The 27,496-nt window shown below is 38.1% G+C and overlaps 2 protein-coding genes and 1 long non-coding RNA gene across 3 annotated transcripts in view; 2 read left to right on the forward strand and 1 right to left on the reverse strand.

Annotated features, from left to right (window-relative positions):
• The window catches only part of DSG3 (desmoglein 3), a 30,091-nt gene extending 21,007 nt beyond the window's left edge, over positions 1 to 9,084 (forward strand). The window contains exons 13-16 of the mRNA XM_045850127.1: positions 3,183 to 3,322; positions 3,615 to 3,678; positions 5,010 to 5,269; positions 6,471 to 9,084. Of these exons, the coding sequence (XP_045706083.1) occupies positions 3,183 to 3,322; positions 3,615 to 3,678; positions 5,010 to 5,269; positions 6,471 to 7,088 (1,082 nt within the window). The 3' untranslated portion in view covers positions 7,089 to 9,084. The remainder of the gene's footprint in view (positions 1 to 3,182; positions 3,323 to 3,614; positions 3,679 to 5,009; positions 5,270 to 6,470) is intronic.
• Positions 9,085 to 9,753: 669 nt separating this feature from the next.
• On the reverse strand, positions 9,754 to 27,022 carry LOC123826174. The gene is made up of 5 exons (XR_006787010.1): positions 26,801 to 27,022; positions 20,441 to 20,636; positions 20,018 to 20,136; positions 19,681 to 19,751; positions 9,754 to 9,854 (listed from the first exon to the last, which is right to left on the reverse strand). It is a non-coding gene; the product is annotated as an uncharacterized LOC123826174 (long non-coding RNA).
• The window catches only part of DSG2 (desmoglein 2), a 37,087-nt gene continuing 36,612 nt past the window's right edge, over positions 27,022 to 27,496 (forward strand). The window contains exon 1 of the mRNA XM_045850124.1: positions 27,022 to 27,473. Coding sequence (XP_045706080.1) covers positions 27,435 to 27,473 — 39 coding nt within the window. The 5' untranslated portion in view covers positions 27,022 to 27,434. The remainder of the gene's footprint in view (positions 27,474 to 27,496) is intronic.

The raw sequence follows: 27,496 nt of genomic DNA on the forward strand, positions 1-27,496 counted from the left end.
GAGAGAGAGAAACATCAATGTGCGGTTGCTGGGGGTTATGGCCTGCAACCCAGGCATGTACCCTGGCTGGGAATCGAACCTGTGACACTTTGGTTCACAGCCTGCGCTCAATCCACTGAGCTACGCCAGCCAGGGCTTATATTATTTTTGATAAAAGTAAAATATATTGATTCAGTAGAGGGTTTCTAAATAGTTGCATTTAAATCAAAATCTTGTGAATCAAATCATATTTTTAATTTAAGAACTTTTGGTAAATTCTTGTATAAACAAGAGAAATCCTTGATAAATTCACAATCACTTCCCTAATTTATTATAAAACCATAGACTTTTAGAGTTAAAATGATTTTTCATAATGATCAAATCCACTTTAACCCATTAACTTAAATTTTAATTTATATAATATTTTTAAACCACATAGAAGTACAGAAAATTAAGACAGGCACAAATATAATCATAACAAATTATATAATCATAATAATTATTAATATCATTAACAGATATTAATATTTGCACATATATAACCTTGTAAGTAGAATCACTACCTAGACTTAATAGATACTAATATTTTTGTATTTCCTCAAGTTTCCTTTTTAAAAAAAGAAATTGTTATACATACATCTAGTGGCCTACTATACATGCCATATATTCTTCTTCTTTCCCCAAAAGTGTTTACTATTCTGAAATTATTGTGCAGCATTTAGTTTACTAGCTGATATTGACAATCAGAGTTTCAGTTTTTCAATATCATATTACTTTCAACAAAGATTTTTCAAGTGCCTATATGTGAGTCTTTATTCTAGCTCCCAAACGAAACAGGAACTTGATTCTGGTTTTCATGCTGTTCACAGATTTATGCATGTCTAACTATATGGGAAAAACTTATGCCATGATAAGAGCTATAATGGAAGGGAATAGCAAAAATACTGAATAAGCTTTGCAAAACCTTGAGCCTTGGAAAATGTGTAAGACATAGTAAGTAAGTATGAGGAGAAGGAAAGGTGTTTCCAGAGAGTAACAGCGTGAGCCAAAGCCAGAAGACACTTAGCATGTTTTAGGATCGAACAGCCTTGGGAAACCAACGCATGGGAAAACTATGGAGTGAAGAGGAAACTGGAGAATGTTTTGGGGCTAATTTGAAAGGGCTTCCGAACACATGGTATTTGCACTTTGAGATCTGAGAAAGGGGAGTTGCTAAACACAGTTGAATAAAAGACAAGCATGATCGTATTTATATGTAAGAAAGATAACACAGGCAGCCATGCATACTGCAAATTAGAAAGAAAGGAACAGTTAGGAGGTTTTTGTAATATAGTTCAGAAGAGAGAGAGGCCAACTTTAGAGCCTTGATGTCAGACCCGAAAGAGGCATAACAGGGGTACGTGGAGAGGAGCTGGAGAGTAACAGACAGAAAAAGGGGAAGCATGTCCAAGCGAGCCATTTAATTTAGTTGTTGCTGAAACCATTAAATGGAATTTAGAATGTCAGAAAAGGTGCAGATGTGTGCGGTGGCCAGAATGAGTGTGATTTCAAAATGTTAAATCCTGAGGTGTGGCTATGTCCTGCAGGCCATTGAACCTTTGGATTGTGACTCAGGTGGAAGTCAGAGAAAAATATTGTGTTATTCCCACCATCATACTTGTTTCATGTGATCCTGGAATTTGCAAAGTGCCATGTTTTTAATTTTGTATAGAATAGAACATACATTTTTCAGTATGTAGAAATACACTCAACACTTTGAAAAATTTTCTGTGGATACACATAAAAACCATACATCGCATATATAGTGATAAATAAATAAGTTTCCTAAGATTATAATTATAGTGCCCACTTAATAATACTGACCATACAGATGGACATGACCTTTCAAAACTAATTCATCAACTCACCATATTCAACCCTTCCCAAACATTTATTGAGTTATGTAATAGAAAATGTCAATAAACAAAGCTTTTAGAATTATCATTTATATAAATGTAACATTAAATTTTGAGAAAATATAGTAATTACATCCAACCTACTTTATTTTATACACTCAGTCTAATTTTACATATATATGACTGAATAATTTACACAATTAATGTGGCCCATCCAAACAATACCAGCAAATCCTTATAGAGCTCTCTACCAAATCCTTTACCCATACTAACTCATGTAATCTTTAAAACAATCTATAATTCATTTGTCCAAGGTCTTCTTTTTATTTTAGAATCTCATGAGAATTGAATATGGCAAAGACATTTTAAAAAGTGTCTCACTCATGGATAAAGTCATTATTCCGACCATAATTAATGCTGGAGTGTTCATTATTCTCCCATTCTTTGGATGAGTTAATGGAGGCAAGAGAAGATGACACAGCTTCCAGCTGGTGACTGGTGGAGACAAAAATTGAAACCCTAGAAGTCTGACTCCCACAGCTGTGCTCTTAGAGAAACACCTCACTAAGCTGCCTCTCTTAGAGAGGGAGCTGAGGGAACTGAGGGAACTGAGTTCAAACGTTAGACTCAAGAGGCCTTCACAGGCCAGAGGCAGGAGTGTGGTCCCTGAAGCACTTCCTTCACTAGCATGAGAATGGCGTTCACCTTTATTGCCAAGAGGTGACCAGAGGCACTGAAAGAAGGATAATTACCTTGGCAGGAAGGCCTCTCCAATCTAGGGGCTGTTAAATCAGAATGAAGAGTGTACTGATATTAGATCCTCACTCCTGCTTACAGAGGGAGTTTGCTGGTTTGATTGCTGTTTACTAAGGGATCATTAAAGACCAGATTATTAAAACATCATGCCCACCAAAAATCTTGACCATCCAGATGTGTATTCCCTTGACACCATGTACACACAGCCTCAGCATGTACAAATAAATGCAATAATAAAAATAGATTATAAAAATGGATGGAGGAACTAAACCATCTTTATCAGTCATCAAACAGTGCCTATTTTAAGACAATATACATATCACAAGAATAATCTGACCTGTCTCCTTCCTTTCATAATCATGAAATACTAGTATGCCTAATATACCAAATTTTATTTTATAGAAACTAACTGTGCTTTCTATTAGATTTGCCATATGTATTATATTAAAAAATATTGCATTTTCTTTGTGACATTTCTGACAAGTGTCACGTCAGATCATTTCCAAGTGATTCAAATGTTTTGATACTATGCTATGTTTTCCTTTATGCTAGTGGCCCCCCTTCTGCTGCTGACCTGTGACTGTGGGACAGGTCCCCTAGGGGGAGCAACGGCTGGATTCATCCCAGTTCCTGATGGTTCAGAAGGAACAATTCATCAATGGGGAATCGAAGGAGCCCAACCTAAAGACAAGGTGAGGATCCAGTTTGTAAGACATTTAGTTCAATTATCTAGAGCAAAATTCTATTTATATTCAGGCACGAAAAGGGGTAATGGGGTACAAAAAAAGAGACTCCTTGACCTTCAAGGCCCCTTTTGAGTAAGGGCTGAAATGAACAGAGCCTTTTAAGGTCTTAGTTCTTTAAATGTCAAGTCATAAAAATGGTTATTCCTGCAAGAATTTGGGTTTCTTATAATGTTGCCATTTGTAAAGGGCCACAAAATCTAGTTCATTTTTTAATGTATTTTTTTAATATGGTTTGCAGGAAATCACAAATATTTGTGTGCCATTTGTAAACTCCAATGGAACTGATTTCATGGAAAATTCTGGTAAGTGGACATCAAATTGAAAGTAATAGTGAGTTAAATAAGAAATATTGAAAAACAATAAGTATTCTAAATTTTTTTCTGAACAAATTGCACATATGTGTACATGCTGAGAGATGGTATCATTGAAATGGGGTTTCCATGAAATGGTTTATTATTAGTTTTTTAGTCAAGTCCATGACCTAGCTCTGGCTTCAATAAGCTCATTTGCCCACTGATGCCACCATTTTTAGTCTCTAAAAATTTGTTATTCTTTTTTCAAACTTTAGTAAACTCAGCGCTCAGGCAGTCAATTATGAATTTTTTAATTAGAAAAGATATCACACATCTAGAAAAATGTAAAGGAAAACCAAACAAACACTACATACCCAACCACCCAACTTTGACTACTGGTAACATTGGTATTATTTGCAGTCAAGGCCTCTTGTGTACGCATCCTCAATCCTGTTGCGTCTTCATCCCCCAGAACTAACAGTATCCTGATTCAGGCTGAATGACCAATTTTTATTTCAATCATAATGGGACTAGATCGCTTATGTTGTCATATAGGTGAAACTATTTCTTTGGTTTACTAAAGACTATTTTGCTCATAGCATCTCCATGCCACAACTAAGGCATACACTAGAGAAACACATAAGACCTGCCTAATATTAAAATTTTTCTTAATTCCATACTTAGCAATAGATTGTTTTTAAATATGCAGCCTGCAAATCTGCATGAGATGTCCCCCAAAATGCAACTCTGTTTTCATCTGTGACCCCAATCCTTACCTGCTGTCCCACTATAATTACATAGCAAAAACTATATTCAGAATTCACTAGGAAAAAAGAACTTTCCATGAAAGTGTAATGTAAAGGTAACAGGCAGAAGAGTCACAACTCAGTAAATTGTCCTTAAGCACCAAGGCATCAAATTAGCATCTGCTAATTTGCATGTCTCCTCTTTGGTTTTCCTATTGAGCCAACACCACAAACTTAATTACAATTTTTTTCCCTGAAAACAGACAAGCACTGCATTAGAAGCTTTCCATAACTGTATGTTGAATATCTTGTTTTTACTTTTCCATTTCAGGATATTGTCACTGAAAATCCACTACCTTTCGATATTTTTCAATTAGTATGTTTTCAGAGCTACTTCATCTGCTAATATCCCCTGTTACACTCTCACCTCCTCTGTTACTCACATAACAGACTGTGGGGTGTTCTTATCACCTCTAGTCACATAATTGTGTTTTCTCCCACTGATTTGCTTTACTTGATATCATGCATATCAAAGATCAGTAACAAGAAAAATCACAGCATGAGATGTTACAGAATTTTCTCCCTCCTTTTTAGAAGTTTGTACAAACACATGCACCAGAAGAAGGGTGGTGGAAGAAAATTTGGGAATGGAGCATACCACCAAGCTCGAAACGGCTGCAGGATCTGGAGCAGATATGGTAGCTGCTGCGGGATTCAGAAACACCACGGGGCTCGGCTTCTGTTCTGCAGAACAGTCAGGAACAATGCGGACAAGGCATTCCACTGGGGGGGCCCAGAGGGAATGTGGTGAAGGAGAAATAAACATGAATTTCTTGGAGTCCTACTTTTCTCAGGTAATTTGGTGAAAAACTTTGTGGCTCTGATACCTTATTTACATTACAGATCTTTTCACTTGACTATATTTCAGTTTTACGGCTCATTATTTTCGCAGCTTGTGAAAATGTAAGAAAAAATAAGGGCTCTTTGCAGATAATCTAGGATGGCTGCCCAAATTGGGCTACTGGTCAAAAGGAATAATAGGTAGATAGACACAAAGTAAGAGAACATAGCAAGTGGCACCGTATTCTTCCAACTGGAATAGCAACGGACAGCAAAATCTTTTGCATTTCAGGATCAGCAGCATCCTCCTTAGAAATACAAAGCAGCTTATTTTGCATTTCCTGTACCATAAAGGATGTCAGAACACATGTGAATATATTTGTATGAGAAAGGGTTATGGTATTTTCCACATTTTCAAAGGAGTCCATGTCCAAAAAAAGTTGGAGAACCACTGAATCAATGACCCAAAAATAAAAGGGGGAGGGAGGAGTGTGATCGAAGATCAGATGAGCATGGAACCAAAGAGGGACAAGGGTGCAAAAATGGAGAGGACTGTGGGAGGCAGGTTGCTTGCCTCCTGGTTGGGGGGCTGTCATTAGGATAGACTTCACATATAGATTCGGTATCAGAACTGGTGGTAGGTGCCAGGATCTTGTCCTCGTATGAGCAGATGAAGGCTAACACTGTGTTTGAGGGTAGACTGGCAGGGAGTGCTTGATTGGGATGAGGGTCCTTGGGAAATTCTGAGGTGGTGTGGGTTCTAGTTATGGGACAGGCTCCTGCAAGACCTGCAGGGTCTCGGCAAAGTCTCCAGTCTGGGTGAGAGCTACATCAGATGGTACACAGTGGGATGCCTCCTTCCTACACCCAAAGACACACGTTAACGCAAGTATACATAGGACCCTTACACTTGACACAGGGAGTAACCTGCAGGCTTCATACACAATTGGTTGGAAGGCCTAAATCTATGTAAGTGCCTTCAGAATCAAGAATTAAACTATGACCCTAGGCCAAACTCAATTTTGAGGGAATGTCAAGTACACTAGTCTCCAAATGATTTCTATAAGAATATTGTTGGTATGAAGAGTATGTCTTTCTATCTATGGAGTACCTAAACTACACAATCATGAGCAAACCTTGAGTCCTATGAATGGTATTATATTGTTCAGCTGAATTTCTTATAAAATTCATTTTTCTACTTTTTTGCACCTTTAGAAAGCATTTGACTGTGCAGAGGAAGAGGATGGTCAGGAAGCAAATGACTGCTTGCTGATCTATGACAACGAAGGATTGGGTGCCCCTGGTTCTCCTGTGGGGTCCCTGGGTTGCTGCAGCTTTATTGTGGATGACCTGGATGAAAGCTTTTTGGATTCACTGGGCCCGAAATTTAAACAACTTGCAGAGATAAGCCTCGGGTTTGATGACAAAGCCAAACAATCTCAGACACACAACAAAAACAGTGGTTCTGGGATTGGATCCTGTGACCACTCTGTAGAAATCCAGCAATCAGGATGTTCTAGGTGCCAGATTTCACTAGACAGTCAAGGAGCTTCTGCTTTATCTACCTCTTGCTCTGTCTTCCAACCCGCCATTCCCATCCCTGACCCTCTGCAGCAGCATAGCTGTTTGGTGACGGAGACTTACTCAGCTTCTGGCTCCCTCATGCAGCCTTCTACTGCAGCCTTTGATCCACTTCTCACGCAAAATGTTATAGTGACAGAGCGAGTGATATGTCCCATTTCTAGTAGTCCTGGCAACCTATGTGGTCCAATTGAGATACAAGGGTCGAGTAATATGATTTGTACAGAAGATCCTTGTTCCCGTCTGATATGACCAGAATGAACAGGAACCACAGACTGGCTGCATAAGGATATCTGGACCAAATCATCCAGAATAGCATAGCAAGTCTCACAGCATCGGTCTAATTTGGCACTTACTTGCTACTCTGATAAAGTGATCATAATTACAGGTTTCTAGTTCATATCCCCAAAGTGAATATGTTGCCATTCTTAATTCTCAAATACTATTCAAGTGGTATTAAATTTTAATGTTTTTTTTTAAATCTTAACATATTCAGTACAAAAATATCCCAACAATTTTTAAACATCTACTTTTGCAGTGTCAAAGAACGGTGCTCATCCCTTTAAAATGCAATGAACTTTTAGTAGATTAAGCACTTGGAGTCAAGAATCCCAGTTCTTGTCTCTCTCACCTTCTCTTATATCACTAATAATGATGTAAGAGTCTTGGGTGTTTGCTAAAGCATTTTGAGTTGCTCCAGAAAGAAAAAAAAGGGTAAGTCACAGTTGAACTTTTTCCATCTTCTTGGTGCTGGGAGACCCTACCTGAATCTTTTGCTCAAGCTAAGGCTATTGGCTTATGCATTAAACTTGCTACATCTATATGCCTCATATTCTAACAATAAGACAATTTTATCATAGAACATTTAAGAAAGTTTAGTATAGTGTAAATAGTATTTTGGGTTTCTGTAATCATCTTGAAATGATCTAGCCAAAGAAAATGTACTCCTTCCGACATACTTCTCAGTAACAAATCCTATGTTAATAGTTAAAAGTGTTCCTTATTTTTTAAATGTCAGCGGGCCAATGTAACTTTCATATGACAAGCATGATGTTTATTATGTTAACAATGTTTACAGACTTGTGGAAATTCAAACCATGGCTTTTCTCATAAGCAGAAGGGGCTGCTGACTAGAATAACACAAGATAAAATTTGTAAATATGTATTTATAAACAGAATTTCAGGTCAAATAGGATATGAAAAAGGATTAGCAGGAACCTCTTTTTTTTTAAGCCTCCGTCCTTTTACATTAAACAGCTACAGCAATTTAATTCTTGAGCATAACATTGTTAGGTTAGTGAAGGTTTAGGACGTGTTATTTCATGCATGTTACCATGATGAAAATGCAGTTCTTCAGATCATTTGTGGTCCTTCACGATCTTCAGCCTTTAACCCGTAAAAAGCACCCTAACTTCTTAACGACATTATTGTTTTAGCTGAGTCTTTAAAAGGTCACTGGCCAGCCCTATTTTCTTTAATTGCATGTAAAACTTTCCTTCCATTTTTTGGCCTTATTCAAAACTGATACTTGTTTTTCCAGATGGAATGCAAACTAATAAAGTACTTGTGTTTTAACCGAGAAGGGTAGAGTCTGGAGGATACCTTGTCGGAAAGAGACCCCCTAAAATTTCTTACATCTAAGATTCTTCCCTGGCCCAGATGCCTTGACTACCAGGAAGGCCTATGCTAGCATAGCCTGAGACATGGGCAGCCTGTTCTTCCAAGACAAGGCTGTTGCTGCAATAAGGCTTGCAGTGCACTTGTCTTGAGGTGAAGGAGACTTGACCCTATGGAGCAGTCTGCTGGGTCCTGAGGAAGTTTCCTTGCTAGTATCACTGGGCACCTCTTGTCTGTCTTTTCAAAAGATGCTTTCTGTAGGATCTAGCATACACACAGTTGATCTGTGCCTCTGTTTGTACACAAAAGTAAAGTCAATAGTCATAATAACTCTTATACCAAGGTCAAAAGTGTACTCAAGATCCTCAAAGCATTTTAACTTTGCCTCTTAAAAACTCAGCTTATCAAAAATGGGAATTTTGCTGCATTGTCAGATGGCAGAGGAAACTATGCCATTGTAACAAAGGTTATATAATGAAATAATTGAAATGAAATGTGTTTTGAAACAAAAATAGATCAATCTTGTCTAGGGGGACCTAAAATTGATTTGTCATGTAAAATTGAATTCAAAGCAAAAAAAAAATGTATGTGTATATTTTCAAAAATAAAAACTGAAGCAAATTAAAAAATTTAACTGTCTGTTTACTTGATGTATCATCAATTTTAAACAGTATATAGTAAAACTTTAACCATGTAACATTGTTTTTAAAAAACTGATGACAAATTTAAGAGTACTTCCTTAACTATTCACTAAAAGGTGAACTACTCTTTGTAATTACTTCAAAAATTTGATATAAGAAGGTGCCTTACCTATATGCTTTTATCAGTTATTGCATTTTTTTTCCTAGCTGATATCTACTCTGCATCCTTCCAGGCAGGATGGAAATGCCTGAAGACTCCAGATCTCTTCTTCAGGTAGATCTAGATGGTGCTGGATGAGGTCAGGGCAAACTTTTACTAACTGGGTGCTTTAACTCGTTTATTTGTTTGGTAATTTAGAATCATCTTTCAGGCAGAAGTTTCATCATTCTATGATGACTCAGAGAGAAAAGTTGGAATAAAGAAAGGTAAGGTTTCTAGCCTACCGTGATGAAAAAAATGGACCATGGCTCTGGTGACAGCCAGTAGCCACAGCGGTGGGTTTGCCCCCCAGGAAATGCCTGTTATTATGTCTTTTTTAAAGAGATGCCACGAACTCAGTCCCTTCAGAACTTCAGATCTCGCTTTTGACTGACCTTCCTCATTTTTCAATGCAGACTTGGACCTGGGGTATGGGAAGCAGAAGCTGGATTAGAGTGGATGTTGAGTGAAGAAAAGTGGATGGCTTACCTTGGATGTTGCAACTCAATTTCAGGAAAATGAAAGCCATGTAGGTAATTCCAAAAATGTCACCAGTTTCTCCTATTCATAGAAAATTCAAGGAATAAAAATCTCGACTTTTAGAAATCAAGAGTGTAAAAGGAATACACTCAACTGACTAGCTTCAATGCAACTCACTGATTTAAAAAGTAAAAGTTCAGGATCTTTCCTTCTTGTTCTTGGCAATTCAGCATGTTCTCAACTCCTTTACTGGGTGTACAAAGAGTAATTCTGAACCACAGATTATATGGTCTCACACTTGTTCAACAGAGTGTCAGACTGTTTCATGTAGGGGGAACAAGTGGTCAGAAAACAAGACAAACTATCATTTAAATTCCAGGTAACAGAAAGGACACATTTTCCATGATGAATACTGAGACTCCCTCTCTTCTTCCTGACCCAGACTGCACAGGATTCTCTCCATGACAAGACATCAAGACATTGGCCATTCTAGGTTGGTGTCTTTACTTTCTTTTTTGTTTATACAGTGACTTTTTTTTCCAATATAAACCAAACTATCTAAACACAGCACAGATGTAGTTAAAACTCAGAAGAAAGATGATCTAAGAGAGCAAATGTAAATGAATGCAGTTACCAGAGTAGGAATGAGAAATGGGTGAGGGCTACCTACCAGGTGGCCAGATATACATATTCTAATTTAATTCTTAAAGGAACTGTTAAATTAGAGTCATGAAAACAGAACACAGGAAAAGCAAAGTAACTTCCTCAAGGTTGTACAGTAATTTGACACAAGTGTAAAGGTTTAATCTATAATTATTCAGCACTGCTAAAAATGATTACTCTCAGAATAATCTGTTTATTTTCAGCTCTAAAACTGAATAGAACATGAAAATTTAAAAAGAACACAAAGAGAACAATGAAAATTATTTTTTAAAAAAATTAAAAAGATTGGAAATCTAGATACAATTCTAACGATTAAAGAATCACTATAATGTAGACACACACACACACACACACTGGGGTGGTCAAAAGTAGGCTTATTCTTGCATTATTATTTACTAATTATTGTATTATTTCCATATGAACAATTGTAAACCTACTTTTGCCAATTCTTATACACACACACATATATACACATACAGAACAAAGAGTTCTACATATCTTTCTATGCATCTAACACTGAGAGATAGAAATAGAGAGGTAAAGAGGTAGAGAGATTGATTAACAGAATGCAAATAGATGATTTGCTATTTTGAAGTATATGTGAAGTTATTTTTCAGAGCACAAAGACCAGTCCTCTTCCACATTTAATAACAAAAACAAGCTATATAGAAGTCATAGAATCTCTTTTTCAATAAACTCCTTAAGAATTACTCTGACAGTGTACTTTTTAGAGGAGGTTTTGTGATAGGTGTCTAGCTATAAAAATAACTTTTAAAAAAATGTGTTATTTGCATGTGTTGTGAAACAATCACCACAATAAGTGCCATTAGCATCCGTCACCTTTCATGGTTATAAGAAAATATTTTTTCCTATGATGAGAACTTTTAAGATCTATTCTCTTAGCAACTTTGAAATATGCAACTCAGTATCATTAGCTATAGTGACCATGCTGTACATTGCATCCCCAGAGCTGATCTATTTGATAAGCAGAAGTTTGTACCTTTTGACCCCCTTCACCCATTTTCCTACCCCCAGCCCCTCACCCCTGGCCTCTGGCAACCATCAATTTGTTCTCTGTATCTATGAGTTTAGTTTTTGTTTTGTTTTATAAAGAAAATAGCATTAAATGGGTTCATTCATCTTAGTGTCTCCATGATTATTTGTGAAAAACAACACATTTTTACAACTACAAGAACTATTTTACTATTTTAAAGGCATCTCCATTCCTCCTTTATATACCTGAAGTACATGGGGACGTTGTATTTTTAATTTTATGTCTCAGAACATCTCTGATGTTTTCTGTGTGCTGAATTTTCATTATTAAATTAGGAAGCAGTAAATTTCATGTGAAAACACAGAACATCAAATTATCATAATATAAGCAAAACATTAATATTGAGAGAATATTTATGTCCTCATTTTCTCAGAAGGCACAGGAAGTATTTATATTGTTTCATAATCAAGAGAGGATTCCAAAAGGCTTTCTTAATTATAAAGCAGTACAGAATCAGATAATCCTGTGTTTATTTAAATGGCATAATGACATGGTTTTCACTCTTGCAAGGAGGCATTTTCACTAAGCCAAAAATGAGTATCCAAACACAAAATGTGTTTGGATTAACTTCAGTCATGTCTCCCCATGTCCAACTGACTAGCACTGATAATAAGATTTATACGCTCCTAACTAGGAGGTGAAGCACACACAAACACACATGCACACTCTCTGCCTTGGGTAACCATGTAGCTGATGTGGCTGAAGCAGTGTCTTTCCATCTTCAACTCCGTGGACCAGACACTAATAGTGTGTGTGTGTTTTAGATACAAAGTTTTTACATGCAAGAAGTTCTTTCTTATCTAAAGAAAGGGGGAAGGGAGAATCCCCTCTTTGTGTAAAACAATATGAAGAGGTCTTGTTTGACCAATCTTTTACTTAATCTCATCCAGGGCTGACATCCACAACTTTTGATTAGTGAAAAAAAGTGTACCAGGAAATGGAGGTATTAGTCAAAAGGTACAAAGTTTCAGTCATACAAGAAGAGTAAGACCTAAAGATCTACTGAACAGCACAAGGCCTCAGTTAACAACGTTGTGTTATACACTTAAAATTTTGCTCAGAGTGTAAAATTTAGGGTAAGTGTTCTTGCCACAAAAAACGAATAATAATAGCAATCAATAAGATGCAATAAGGAAACTTTTAGAGGTGATAGATAGGTTTATGGCTTCAACTGTGGTGAAGATTTCAGGGGTATATATTTGTCTTCTAACTCACCAACTTGTATACATTAACTATGTACAATTTTTGTATGTCCAAAAATTAATGTGTAATAAACCCTTAGTCTAATAAGTTCTCATAATATTTATTTTCCTGCATCTTCCCTCTGCCTCTCAACTCTTATAAATCACTATGGCTGCTAATAGTTGTACTCTAAGTTGATTTTCTACCTAGACGCTCTTTCTATATACATTTTTTTGGACCATGGAACTGTCATTTTTTTGTGCTAGCCTTTAAATATTCTTTTAAAGATGCAAACTAACAACAAAGGCATATGCTGTCAAGATGACAGAGGACCTTCTCCTCAGCAAAACAAAGACTCTGTCAGGGCCTCCCGGACAAGCCAATGCATGCTACTGCTAACTTAGCCAACCAAATCTGGGTAGAGTAGACTGTCTCCATGAAAGAACAAGCCAGGAGATGCTGTTGAATATTTTGATAGGAAACACAGTTGTCAGGCAAAGAAAACATGCTAATGTTTGCAGAAAATCAAAACTACTACAGGAGAGCCTAAGAGGAAATTTTAAAATTTCATTCCAACTATTAGTCAATCAAAAATAATGGTGTTAATTCTTCCTATTCATGAACACGGTATGTGCTTCTCCTTATTTGTATCTTCTTCAATTTCTTTCTTCAGTGTCTCATAATTTTCCAAGTATAGATCTTTTATATCCTTGGTTAGGTGTATTCCTAAGTATTTTATTCTTTTTAGCAATTGTTAAGGGGATTGTTTTCTTAATTTCCCTTTCCGTTGGTTCATTATAGGCATATAAAAATGCAACTGGTTTCTAGAAATTAATTTTGTATCCTGCTACCTTGCTGAATTCACTTATCAGTTCTAGTAGTTTCTTAGTGGAATCTATAGGGTTCTCTATATAGAGTATCATGTCATCTGCAGATAATGAGTTTTGCTTCTTCCCTTCCAATTTGGACACCTTTTATTTCTTCTTCTTGTCTAATTGCCATGGCTAGGACTTCCAGTACTATGTTGAATTACAGAGGTAAAAGTGGGCATCCTTGTCTTGTTCCCAATCTTAAGGGGAACACTTGTAGATTTTGCCCATTGAGTATGATGCTGGCATTGGGTTTGTCATATATGGCCTTTATGATGTTTAGATATGTTTCCTCTCATCCCACTTTGCTGAGATTTTTATCACAAATGTGTGCTGGATTTTATCAAATGCTTCCTCTGCATCTATTGAAATGATCACATGGTTTTTATCCTTCATCTTGTTCATATGGTGAATCACATTTATTGATTTGTAAATGTCATACCAACCTTGCATTTCTGGAAGAAATCACATTTGATCATGGTGTATGATCTTTTTGATGCATTGCTGGGTTGCTAATATTTTGCTGAGGATTTTAGTGTCTATGTTCATTACGGATGTTGGCATATAATTTTCTTTCTTTGTAGTGTCTTTATCTGGTTTGGAAATTAGGATAATGCTGGTCTTGTAAAATGAGTTTGGGAGACTTCCCTACTATTGAATTTTATGAAATAGTTTGAGAAGAAGAGGTGCTACTTCTTCTTTGAATGTTTGGTAAAATTCACCTATGAAGCCTTCTGGTCCAGGGCTTTTGTTTGTTGGGAGTTTTTTGTATTTTTTTTTTACTGCTTCAATTCCACTAGGTGTAATCTGTCTACTCAGATTCTCTGGTTCTTCCTGATTTAGTTTTGGAAGATTGTATTTTTCTAGGAATACATCCATTTCATCCAGGTTGTTCAGTTTGTTGGCATATAGTTGTTCAAAATATATTCTTACAATTCTTTATATTTCTTTGGTGCCCATTGTTATTTCTCCTCTTTCATTTCTGATTTTATTTATTTGGGTCCTCTCTCTTTTTTTCTTAATGAGTCTGGTTAGTTTGTCAATCTTGTTTAGCCTTTCAAAGAACCAGCTCTTAAATTCATTGATCTTTTGTATCATTTTTTAGACTCTGTTTCATTTATTTCTGCTCTGATCTTTATTATTTCCTTCCTTCTACTCACTTTGGGCCTTGTTTGTTGTTCTTTTTCAAGTTCTTTAAATGTACAGTTAGATTCTTTATTTGATCTTTTTCTTGTTTTTTGAGATAGGCCTGTAATGCTATGAATTTCCCTCATCTGATTGCTTTCCCAGTGTCCCATAGATTTTGCATTGTTGCATCCTCATTTTCATTTTTTAAGGTATCTTTTCATTCTTTCTTGATCTCTTTGTTTAATAACATTTTATTTAGCTTCCATGTCTTTGTGTGTTTTTCAGTTCTTCTTGTGATTGATTTCTAGTTTGATAGCACTATGATCAGAGAAGATGCTTGACATGATTTCAATCTTCTTAAATTTATTGAGACTTGTTTTGTGTCCTAACACATGATCTATCCCAGAAAATGTTTCATGTGCACTAGAAAGGTACATATACACTGCTGTTTTGGGGTGAAATTCTGTGAAGCTATCAATCAAATCCGTTTGATCTACTGTTTCATTTAAGGCCACTATCTCCTTGTTGATTTTCTGTCTGGAAGATCTATCCATTAAAGTCAATGGGGTGTTAAAATCCCCAACTATAACTGTATTTCTGTTGATCCCTCTCTTTATGTCCACCAAGATTTGCTTCACATATTTAGATGCTCCTATATTGGGTGCATGCATGCTTACTAGGGTTATGTCCTGTTGTTGGGTTGTTCCCTTTCTCATTATGTAGTGTCTTTCTTTGTCTCTTACTATATAGCCTTGGTTTTAAAGTCTATTGTGTTACATATAAGTACTGCTACCCAAACTTTATTTTCCTTTCCATTTACATGAAATATCTTTTTCCAACCCTTTATTTTTAGTCTGTGTGTATCTTTCAATCTCATATGTGTCTCTTGGAGGCAGTATATATACATGGGTCTTATATTCTTATCCATTCAGCTACCCTATGTCTTTTGGTTGGAGCATTTAAGTCATTTACATTTAAGGTGATTATTGATAGATACGTATTTAGTGCTATTTTATTGTTAGACTACTTTCCTCTGTCTTTTTTCTTTCTCTTTTTCTTCTTCTTCTTAAAGCAAGACCTTTAATATTTGTCGCAATATTGGTTTGGTGTTAACAAACTTCCTTAGCCTTTTCTTATCTGGGAACCTCCCTATTTCTCCTTCCATTTTAAATGATAGCCTTGTTGGGTATAGTAGCCTTGATTGTAGGTCCTGTTTTTCATCACCTTGAATATTTCTCACCACAAACTTCTGAACTGAAATGCTTCTATTGAGAAATCATATGATGGTCCAATTTGTGCTCCCTTGTAGGTAACTGCCTACTTTTCTCTTGTGGATTTTTAATTATGATGTGTCTCAGTGTAGGCTTGTTTGGGTCCAACTTGTTTGGGACTCTCTGAGTTTCCTAGACTTGTGTGACTTTTTCTTCACCAGATTAGGAAAGTTTTTGGTAAATATTTCTTCAGATAGGTTCTCAATTCCTTGCTTGCTCTCTTCTCCTTCTGGTATTCCCATAATGCAGATATTATAATGTTTCATGTTGTCTAAAATGTTTCTTAAGCTCTCCTCACTTTTTAGCTCTTCTTTCCTTTAGCTGCTCTTCCTGGGTGTTTTTTTTTCCTACCCTGTCTTCCAAATCACTGATTCAGTCCTCTGCTTCATCTAAACTATTATTTATCCCTTCCAGTGTACTAAAATGTCCATACTACACAAAGCAATCTATAGATTCAATGTAATTTTTCTACAGATTTCAATGCTGTATTTCACAGAACTAGAACAAATATTTCAAATATTTATATGGAACCACAAAAGGCCCCACATAGCAATAGCAATCCTGAGAAAGAAGAACAAAGGTGGAGAAATCATACTACCTAGTATCGAACTATACTATAAGGCCATAGTAATCAAAACAGCATGGTACTGGCATAAAAACAGACATATAGATCAATGGAACAAAATAGCCCAGAAATAAATCCGCACCTTTATAGTTAATTAATATTAGACAGGAAGCAAACACAAACAATGGGATGAAGACAGTTTATCAATAAATGGTTTGAGAAAGCTGGACAGATACCTGCAGAAAAATGAAACTAGACCAACTTTTTACACTACACACAAGAACAAATTCAAAATAGATCAAAGCCTTAAGTGTTAAACCCAAAACCATAAAATCCTAAAAGAAAACATAAGCAGCCAAATCTCAGACACTGCTCACAGCAAAATTTTGGGGGCATATCTCCCCAGGCAAGGCAAACAAAAGGACAAATAAACAAATGGGACTTCATCAAACTTAAAAGTTTTTGCGCAGCAAAGGAAATCATCAACAACAAAAAAAGACAACCCATGGAATAGGAGAACATATTCATCAATAAATCTAATAAGGGGTTAATATCCAAAATTTATAAAGAACTTACAAAACTTGACACCAAGAAAAATGAACAACCTAATTAAATAATGGGCAAAGGTCCTGAATAGACACTTCTCCAAAGAGGACATACAATGGCCAATAGACATATGAAAAGATGCTCAATATCACTAATCATCAGAAAAATGCAAGCTAAAACCACAAGATATCATCTCACACTTGTCAGAATGGCCATTATCAATAAGTCAACAAACAAGTGATGGAGAGCATGTGGAGAAAGGGAAACATGTTTGCACTGTTGGTAGAAATACAGATTGATGCATATACTGTGGAAAGCAGTATTGAGATACCTCAAAAAATTTAAAATGGATCTGCCTTTTAACCCAGCTACCCCACTTCTGGGAATATATCCAAAGGAACCCAAAACATTAATGCAAAAGAACATAAGCGACCCTATGTTAGTTGTAGGGTTATTTAGAATTGCCAAGATATGGAAGCAGCCCAAGTGTCCATCAGTAGATGAGTGGATAAAACAACTACTACCTGGCCATAAAAGAGAAGAAAATTTTACCTTTTGCAACAGTATGGAAGGACCTGGAGAACATTTAGCCAGTCAGAGAAAGGCAAATACCATATGATTTCACTCACTGTGGAATCTAATGAACAAACTGAACTAACAAGGAAAAATGTGGCAATCTCATAGATGGAGAGCAGATAACAGCTAGGGGGTGGGGAGATTAGGGAGTAGAGTGATTGAACAAAAAGGAAAAAGGACTCAGGGACATGAACAATGGTATAGTGATTTCTGGGTTATAAGGGAACTAAATGGTAATGAAAAAATACAATAAAGATTAAATAAAAAATAATGAAAAGTGACAAAAGAATGGTATGATAAACACATTTTAATGATTAACAAAAGATAAACTTTAAATGTCTTTTGTTTGGTTTATTTTTTTAATTCTGTGTTTTAAGTTAATGGTTAAGAGTTCAGTCTTTGGAGACAAAGTACTTGAGTTCAAATCTCACCTCCACCTCTCACTAGCTGTGTGTCTTTGGGCAAGTTACTTAACCTCTTTGTACCTCTTCATAATTTATAATTTAAATTTGCAAAATGAACTCAACTCAAAGTTAAGAGTACTGACCTCCAAACAACTGAAATCACACAAACTCAAAACACCTATATTACCTGATCCAAAGACTTGTTTTACAGAAGCTGAGAAAACAGGCTAAAAAGTGACTTGATCAAAGGCAGAGTTAGCAACTGACTAGGCTAATTCTCTTTCTGCAACTCCAGACTGCAACTGTGATTTTTCTTTTTCACTAATCTTCTGCTTTAGCCACAGACTTGTTCTGTCTAGTCTATTCTGCACTGAAAATTCCTCAGAATTCACACGCAAATAGAGATAAACAGCCACACTGATGAGAATCTGCAATTTTCAGCTGAGCTTCCTTGGAAAAGGGCAGAGTGGGAGGCTTTTTCCCCCCATGAGTTCTGATCATGTTATTTCCACCAAGTAGACTAGAGCAGTGGGGTGGCTTTGGGGGGAGGGGAAATTTACTTGAAAATAAGCATGACAGAAATTATGCTATTGTCCCAACCTCCAGTAGGACACAAATATTAGGTGATATTACTAAAATAGCAATTACTGCACCACAGAAAAAAATGACCACGCTTTATGTTCAGTTTTTACATGATCTGTAGTGCCAAGTTTCTGGCAAAGTGAAAAGAGATTTAGTTGCAAAAGCTACTTAATCCAATATAAAGTGAAAGGAAGTGAAGTTTGTCTTTATCTTTGCAGGTATTTTTACCTTATTTCTAGGACATGATCTGCCTAATGTTTTCATAATCACTATGTCCTGCTTCCTTTAAAAATGTGACCATAACTAGATAAATGTTTTCATTATTTGATAAATTCACTCATAATAAAGTATAAATCACACAAAGCACTTTGTTACTCCTCCTTGGAGTAAATATCTGCTGACTCAGAAAGCAAAGTGACATTTTTCTATCACTAGGTCGCTGGTCAGGAGGCGGAGCGTTTGGCACACTGACACTTCCCAGGGTCGCTCACATCCCATATCTGGCCTCTGTCCCTGCAGGACCACAGAGCACACCAGGGACTCGGGTTTCCCATTCTGACCAAACGACCGAATGCATCTAGTCTCTAAGAAATAAAAGTAAAGCAACATATTCTATAGAACTTCCATCCTCTTGTTATTCCTGACAACCAAGAAGCCCCGATCTTCCTCTATTTTTTGTTTGTTTTAGATGGCTTATTCATACATACCTCTAGAGTGAAAACCCAAAGTATAAATAACAATAAATCACACTCTGTGAACTTAAGATTCCAATTATTGAAAATTCTGAGGCTTAGACTGACTCCCTCACAGTGCCACACAATGGAAACTCACAAGGACACTTCTGAGCCATAGAGCAATTCTTCACATGAGCCTTCACATGGAGCTTACAGAGTTGAACAAAGTAAGCTCCTGGTAATACTGCTCTGCTTAACCTGTTGTCATCAAATTTACTGATTATTTCAGATGAATTTTCTAATCCCAAAGTTAAGAAAAAAGTACAGTGATACACTCCCTTCCTCTTTCACACCCATGGGAGAATTAGTCACAAGAAGTCACTGCTGACTGACCTGTATGGTAATAGCTGATTCTGCATGAAACGGGTGTGACTCTCCAAAGATATGATGTTATTCAGGTTCAGCTGGGAAAAAAAAAGTTACAGTAAATTAACAGACAACTGCATAGAGAAATAAGAGGTCTGCTTTCAGAAATATAGTAATGTTCAGAATGAATATTATCATTTTTTAAAAATCTTTAAAGCCAACTATCCTCAAACAAGCTGGTAGGGGTCACTGTGATGGTTAGAACTAAATGATTAGGAGCAATTTTCTTCTCTTTGTTTTAGGTAGGAAGAAAAATAATTTCCACCTTAAAAGGCTGAAAAGAAAAATACTGTATTTTTCTTACCCCATAACCTTCATTGTTTCAAAATTCTGCTTCACTGGTTTGCCTAATATTTGGACATATTTCTGTCCAGTAAAAATCTGTATTTTCAGTGGAAACTAGATGAAGTTATGAAAGGCCCACTGCAAAAAGAAAAAAAATTACAGCTCAAACAAAACAGGTTTAGAAACAAACATTTTCCTGAAATGCTCAATCACTAGAGACATTTTGATTTTCTTCTTTACATCTGAAAACTACTTCAGCACCCAGTTCCCTGAGTGTGTATGAATGAAAGTGAGTTAAATTACTATTCATCATATTCAAAGATTTTCCATTACTTTCGATATAAAAGTAAAGTCACCACATAGAAATTATTTGCCATTCAAAATATCTAATTTGGGATTCAAAAATAACAACATTGTGACTTTTGGTCAGCAGGGCTCTTACAAGTTTGTCCTCCAGAGTAGTGATCCCCGATATTTTGTGTGCGGGACACCGGTGACAGACCGCGGGCTGGTGGACAAGTTCCCACACAGGCTCTGTTCGCTGGGCTGGAACCCACCCTCTGTCTCCGTCCAAAGTGGATGCCAAACATGTGAGTGAGCGTCATCATCACTGAATAACTTTAAATGTGCTCTAATCACTGTAACAAGTAAATAATTCACAAATTGATTAACAAATTACTACATTGACTGGTATGGTACTGAAATAAAAAACCAAGACAGATTCTGAAAGTAAATTAAAATGAGTACCTGAATATCATTAAATCCTTGTTTTTACTTTGAAATGGAAAATGTTATTTACTTTTGAGATGATACTTCTCTCTGCTAAAGTCATTATTTCAAATCATTCTGAAAAGATCTTTAATGCCAGTATTTTGCTTCCAGTATTTTGCTTCCACGATTGCTCTCCAAAGCTATCACATTGCTTCTATTTTATTCCCTTGTTATTCCTAAGAATGTCACTTGTCTTCATGCAAAAGAACTGCTAAGAAACCAGCACTCTTTACTGTCTTCTAAGGGGTTTTTTTCTGTGTATCTCCCCACGTCATTAGTCACATGGGGCTGCGTGATGGTTTCTCTGACACCCTGAGTAAACACTCCTGTGTCTGCTGTAAACCTGCGAATCCTGTCCTGCCAGCACCAAATTCCAGCTTGGGGCTGCTGTTAGCAACCAAACACTCCCAACATCTCCTCCCCAGCCACTGCTATTTCCCTTATCTTTCCAAGAATTCCCATAACAAGTCCTAGGCTGAAACCAAAGCCAGGGATTCGTTCTGAAAATGGTGTTGGGTAGATAAAATTGACATTCCCAAGAGTCACGCTCCCCTAATGAATGCTTCCTTTGTTCAACTCCGGAGGGAATGGGGATTTTTCATAGAGTTTATGGTTTCACACTTGTTCCCCCTGTAAAGAAAAGAGCCTTAATGAAGAGGAAGAACACAGAAATGTTCTCCATAGGCCTCTGAACTCCTGCACTTTATTCTGTTCAGGCAATGGTAAGAGAGGGGATGCTACCCATAGTGAACCAGGCCTCCCAGCACACCCCGCCCCGGTGCGGTGACATTTACTCTCGTCCTTCCAGGAATATAATATTATCTTGCCCTTTTCCCCTTTATCCTCATTTTACACACACACACACACACAACCTATCCTCCAAAATAACCTTGAAAATGTATAAAAGTATTCACTTATACTCATTTATTCACACATTCAAATAATATCTACTGAAGACCTTCAATGAATCAGGCACTGTTTTAGGTGCTAGATACATAGCAGCCCACAGAGAAAAACCCCAGCCCTCATGCAGTTTATGTTCTAGTGAATGGCAACAGATAATAAATAAGTAACCACCCAGTCTTGTAGATCGTGATGTGCCACGAAGAAAAAATGAAGCAGGGAAAGAGGGTGGGGAGCGCTATGGGGGTGGGAGTCGTCACAATGGTTAAATGGGTGGTCAGAGAAGGCCTCACTGATAAAGTAGTATCTGGGGGGGGAGTTAAGAGCGAGGGAGTAAACTTTGTATTTGTCTGGAGCAGAACCTCCTAGGGGAAAGAAACAGGGAGTGCAAATGCTCTGAGGTGGAGTGTGCCTGGAACATTAGCTGTGTCATGCTGTGATATAAGTAACTGATAACCTGCAATGTTAGTCAGTTACTTCCAGTAATATGCAAGCAATGTGAGAGCCTCCAGCTAAAGAATTTTAGGCATTAGTCAGTAGGGACATCAAAGTCTCACTAAAGTTTCCAAGATAATCAAGATAATTGCTACTTTGTATACATCTCAATCCAGCATTACTACAGTCTTATCACCTTTTAAAACCAGTATGATTTATTTTTTAAAAATCTCTTAAGATGTGTTCAGCACTCTACTTAGAACCAAGAACAGACAACTCTTTTCTTTGCTGAGCCAAATTCTATTTTGCACCTATAGTATCTTCTCCTAATTTTCTTCTGTTCCATGAACAAAGTTAACAATCTCCTTAAGCCATTTTGGTTCAGGGACTTTGCATCCAAGCGACCAGTTCTCACAGTGACTCACGAGGAGCCCATGGGGAATGGCTCAGGCAGACACCTGACTCACTGCACAAGGCTTCCTCATGCTTGCAGGGTGCTGGTCTGTGGCTATGATCTCATGGCTGACTACGGTTGTCCCCAAAGTGTGTGACTGTTCATTAAAAATATGCTGGCTTTTCTGTGATAGACCATAGGGCTTACAGTCTACTGGACTTCCATTATTACTCTGTAAGTTCTAGCTCAGAAAGGCAACAAAGTTTTTTCCACCCTGTTATCACAAGAGGACATCCCCCAGCCCCAAGTTGGCTGAGGCTCCTCTCTCACTGCCTAAGGTGGAGGCGACTCTTGGTTCATCTAACTGGAGACTCCATGAGAATCTCAACATCCTGACTCCTAGTCTGTGATGTCATTCTTGCCTTGGTTTCTGTGAAAAGGAACCATGCTCCTTCTCCAGATTAAAGGGAAGAAAAATCATCTTCCACTTCTCCATACCTGATATAATACACTATCTTCTTAGCTGGCCCCTGAACTCCTCCAGCATTGCCCTGTCCATTTCTTCTGCCACACTCAAGTCCACATACATCCTGGAACTTACACCTTTAACACTCCCCAACCCTGACTCACACCCACTAACCATTATTCTTCTCCTGCTCCTGGCTTCAATGTGGTTGGAGAAAGCACACATGTACAAACTGACACATGTACACTCATGTGTGCATATAGGCATGTACACATACACACAAGCCCAGACCCACATTTTCTGACCAGACCCACCTCTAACATGCCATCCACAGTGGATATGCCAAACACCTTTCCTTACAATACTACTTCTTATTTATATCTAATTCCTTCCAGTATGTGGGCTTGTTTCAACAAATGTTTATTGGACATCTAATATGTGTTTGATATAAGGGGCTGGACCCACTATGAATGTGATATGACCTCTGCTTTCAAAGTATTAACACTCTTGAGAAAGAGGGATGGGTGGAGTAGCAGACACAGAAGAAAGAACCACATGCCACAGTGTGATTGCTAGTAGACAGGTGTGTGAGTCACCCTGACAGGGCCGCAGGGAGCAGGGAATAGAGGAAAGGGCAGGTGACTGGGTATGGAGAGTGTGGGAAAAAAAGAATTGAAGGTGCTGCTCAGTCTCCTGGCTTGGGTGACAGAATTGACAAGGCCTATGAGGAAGTAAGAAGATTGCACTGGAGAGGTGTGGAGGGGTAAAGAAATCTTTTCTGTCAGTATGATGAGTTTGATATCCCTATGAAATTATAATGGTCATTTGAGGTCCCTATGAAATTCCGGAATGGTAATGTTACATGTTTGAGGATTGAGAGAGAAAGCGGTGATAGATTTGCCCAATAGGAGTGACTACAGATTCATGCTTGGTGCCAAGTAAGAAGAAAATAAGGAAAAACTCAAAAGGCATGTGCATTTAACAGGTAGGCAGACAATAAGAAACGACTTCAGAAAGAACAGCCAGAAAAACAGAAAATTAGGTGACTGTTTGTGCCTCCTACCTCAATCTGCAACTGTGTTCTTCTCATTTCAAACTACTTACTAGACTTTTCTCATTAAAATTGCTGTAATACCTCAAATTCAATTGTCACACACATACACACAGGAACACTTTTACTTCTGACTTCCCTTTCAGTGTCAGTAAGGTGAAAATAATGCTTTTTAAAAAAAAACTTTTTCATGACATCTGAAACCCCTGACTCTTGGCCAACAGTGTCTATGCTTTGATTTACTCTGCCCTGGCAAGTTCAATGTCTCCTTCACAATTACTCTTCTCTGAAGAATCAGCTCACCACGCCACCCCACTCCCTTGGCCCCCCAAAACACTTCCTCTAATCTCACGGTTCAAAGTGTGGGTCTGGGACCCCCTTCCTCATGATTACATTATATCCCACATATATTTCTACCACTGCATTTATAATAGTTTACAAGTAGCTAAAGATATATTATTTCATAATGTAAGATCTATTTCATAAAGATCTATTTTTGTTTCTTTGAATTAAGAAACATTTATCTTTGTATCCCCAACAAAACAAAAATGAAATATTTATTGAGCAGGAACAAACTTAATGTTGAATAAATGAAGGAATACATGAGTGAAAACAGATTCCTCCTTTCCGTGCATTTCTCACATCACCTAGGGATAGTTCATGTTCATTCTGTGTCCACACCTGCTTTATTAATCAGCTTTCTATGAGTAAGCCTCCAGGACACAATAAACAATTTTTTTTTATATTTTAACAGTCACACATTTCTATCATTTGCTTCTAGGGTGTTTCATAGGGTAGCAACCAGATTTAGTTCCTATACTTACTGGGATTTTCAGTGGAATCAAATATCAGCCATCTATCAAATCATTAGCCAAGAAATGTTGACTTATAAATGCTGGAATTGGGAGTAAGGAGGCCATGATAGTAGATAAGAGACACATTAATTTTTGTTAGTCTTTGCGAAAACTTTTTTACATTTTTATGTTTGAGATAATATTCAGGGATGGTACTAACAAGCTAATCACTCGAAACTTATTCTCACCCATGTATATGTATGAATTCAGCAAAGTATTCTAGGAAATATAACGCAGGTAGATATTTTCAATACGTGTAGATATTAAAGCCAACTGTTTGCGCAAAATATATTTTGAACTCATGCATTATGTTTCTTAAGAAAAGTACATTTACCATAATGTTTATGTAATTTAAAGGGAAAACCTATAAGTTAAACCTTTCATATCTTGCTAACACTTCCATTTGTTTTAAAGCAATAATTAATCCTTTGTTGGTAACGGCCACATATGTTTTTGTGCACAGGGATTTATGAACCAGATTTACTCTCATCCGAGCAGAAACGTTATGAGCCAGAGAACTAGCTGTGTATCATTTGACCTTCCACAAGTCTCTTCAACTCACTGTGTCAGAAGTTTCAGAATTTTTAAAGAGGAACTAATTCCAGAATGACACACTATGGCACTGGATGGTGCATATAGTGACACCTTCTCTCAAAGCCTTGGGATAAATGTCTTATAGAAGGTATGCTATCCCAAAACTGACTTTGACAGCCTCTAAGGAAGTTGAATAGCCCAACAAAAATAAAATTCTTATTACCTATTTCTCGTTCTGGAACCTGCAATTATCCTCATTGTTAAACAGAAGCCAAAGTCTTGATAATGAGGCATAAATACTTGTCTATAAGACTCACTTGTAAGAGCACTAACTTTGGATAGGACTTATGTATAGTTTCCTGGAATGACTTGTGAAAGTGTTCAGAAAAAAGCCTGCCTGGTTAAATTAGCTTTCCCAGCATGGTGGGGAAGGAGAATTATCACCAAAGTGTGCTACCACCCATGTCTGGCTCGGGAGGGAGGAAGGGAAACTAGAAGACATACTTCCCTCCAGATTGAACTCCATACCCTTGACACTCAGCACTGTTCTAGGCACTGGAAACAGAATAGTAAGCTAAGCACACACTCTTCCTAGACACTAACTCCTCAGCTAACTTCACCACCAACGCAGCCACTCAGGAGTTAAGCCCTAAACAAACAGAGAAGAATGCGGCCCTCTCAACTCAAAGAGGGGCTGGTCCTTGATGGCTGGGAAAGACCTGGACTAGAGAGAGAAGGGTAGAAGATCCTGGGGGAGGGGAGATGAAGGCACTTTTGACCACAGAAGGAATTCTGCTATTTTTGCTAAATTTTTCTAGTAGCAAATCAACCCTTTAAACTTTTATAGGTTGTTCCATTACTCCAACACCAATAGTTAACCTTTCTTATAAATTTCCTAATCTGGTGCTAATGCTAGTGTTTTTGATTTTTAAGAAGAGTTCAAATTAACATATACTTTTGCAATAACAAGTATCGTTATACTAACACCCTTATGCACTACACACTGCAGAATGCTTCACAGAGATTTTCTGATTCGATTTTTAGAAGAGCCCCGTGTTGAGAGCTATTAATCCAATTTGACAGATCTGGAAAGCGGGCCACAGAAAGATTGCCCAGGTCACACAGCTAGTAACTATTGGAGCGAGGATTTTGACCTCTACTTATGCTTTGTGTAAGAGATTTTGTAAATCATATCGAAGAGTGTACCTTTCCCCTTAACACCTTTACAGTTTTGTCCTAATCGAGTCTAGTTTAAAGGGGTCACGGAACTGTCCGTTTAGATCCTCTGTAATTTTTCTAATAAATTTCCCCCTCGGCCAAAGAAACTGCAAACCGGTCGGGTACAGTTAAGGGTCCTTGCGGAACAGATGAGAAACCTCAGCGGAGATAGCCACCTGAAATCCTGCTCCAGAATTTCTGCTCCCAGGAGGTGGGCCCCACGCGCCACGTATTCAGTGAGGACGCGGGTTCCCACGTCACGCGTCTTTCTTCGCGCCACCTGAGTTCTGGGCCCGAGCCCATTCACAAAGCCCTGGGCCTTTCGCGGCCACGGGCGGCCAGGCCAGCTCACGGGACACCGCAGCTCTCCACCGCAGAAAGTGAGGTCTGCCCCGGGGCCGAGCCCTGCCTGCGCGCCCAGAGTTCTGTCCACTCTCCTGGGAGGAGGGGATCGGGAAGGAGAGTAGGGCGGGGCGGGGCCTACACGCAAAGTCCCCAAACGGCGACGTCACGGTCCCAGGTGCGTGTGCGACAGGGGCGGGAGGCGCCTCGAGCCTCCTTCCTCTGCTAATTCCCCACCCCAGCGCCAGCAGCTCCCACGACCCAGGCTCGGCTTTCCTGGGGCACACGCACTGGGAACCCGGCCTCCGGGCGGCCGCGCGGGCGCCGCGGGCGAGGGGAGGCGGGGCGGGGAGGGGGCTGCAGGCGCTGGGGAGGAGCCGGGCGCGTGCTCGCCCGGACCCAGCCTGGGCGGTGTCGTGGAGCGGAACGGGCGGCCGGAGGCGAGGGCGCGGCGGGGACCGGGGCGCGATGGCATGGAACGCGGAGGGCGTCCTGCTGCTGCTTCTGGTAAGTGTGCCAACCGGAACACG

Source organism: Phyllostomus hastatus, unplaced genomic scaffold (genome assembly GCF_019186645.2).
Source record: "Phyllostomus hastatus isolate PE091 unplaced genomic scaffold, TTU_PhHast_1.1 phas_contig_80, whole genome shotgun sequence".
In the NCBI taxonomy this organism is placed as follows: domain Eukaryota; kingdom Metazoa; phylum Chordata; class Mammalia; order Chiroptera; family Phyllostomidae; genus Phyllostomus; species Phyllostomus hastatus.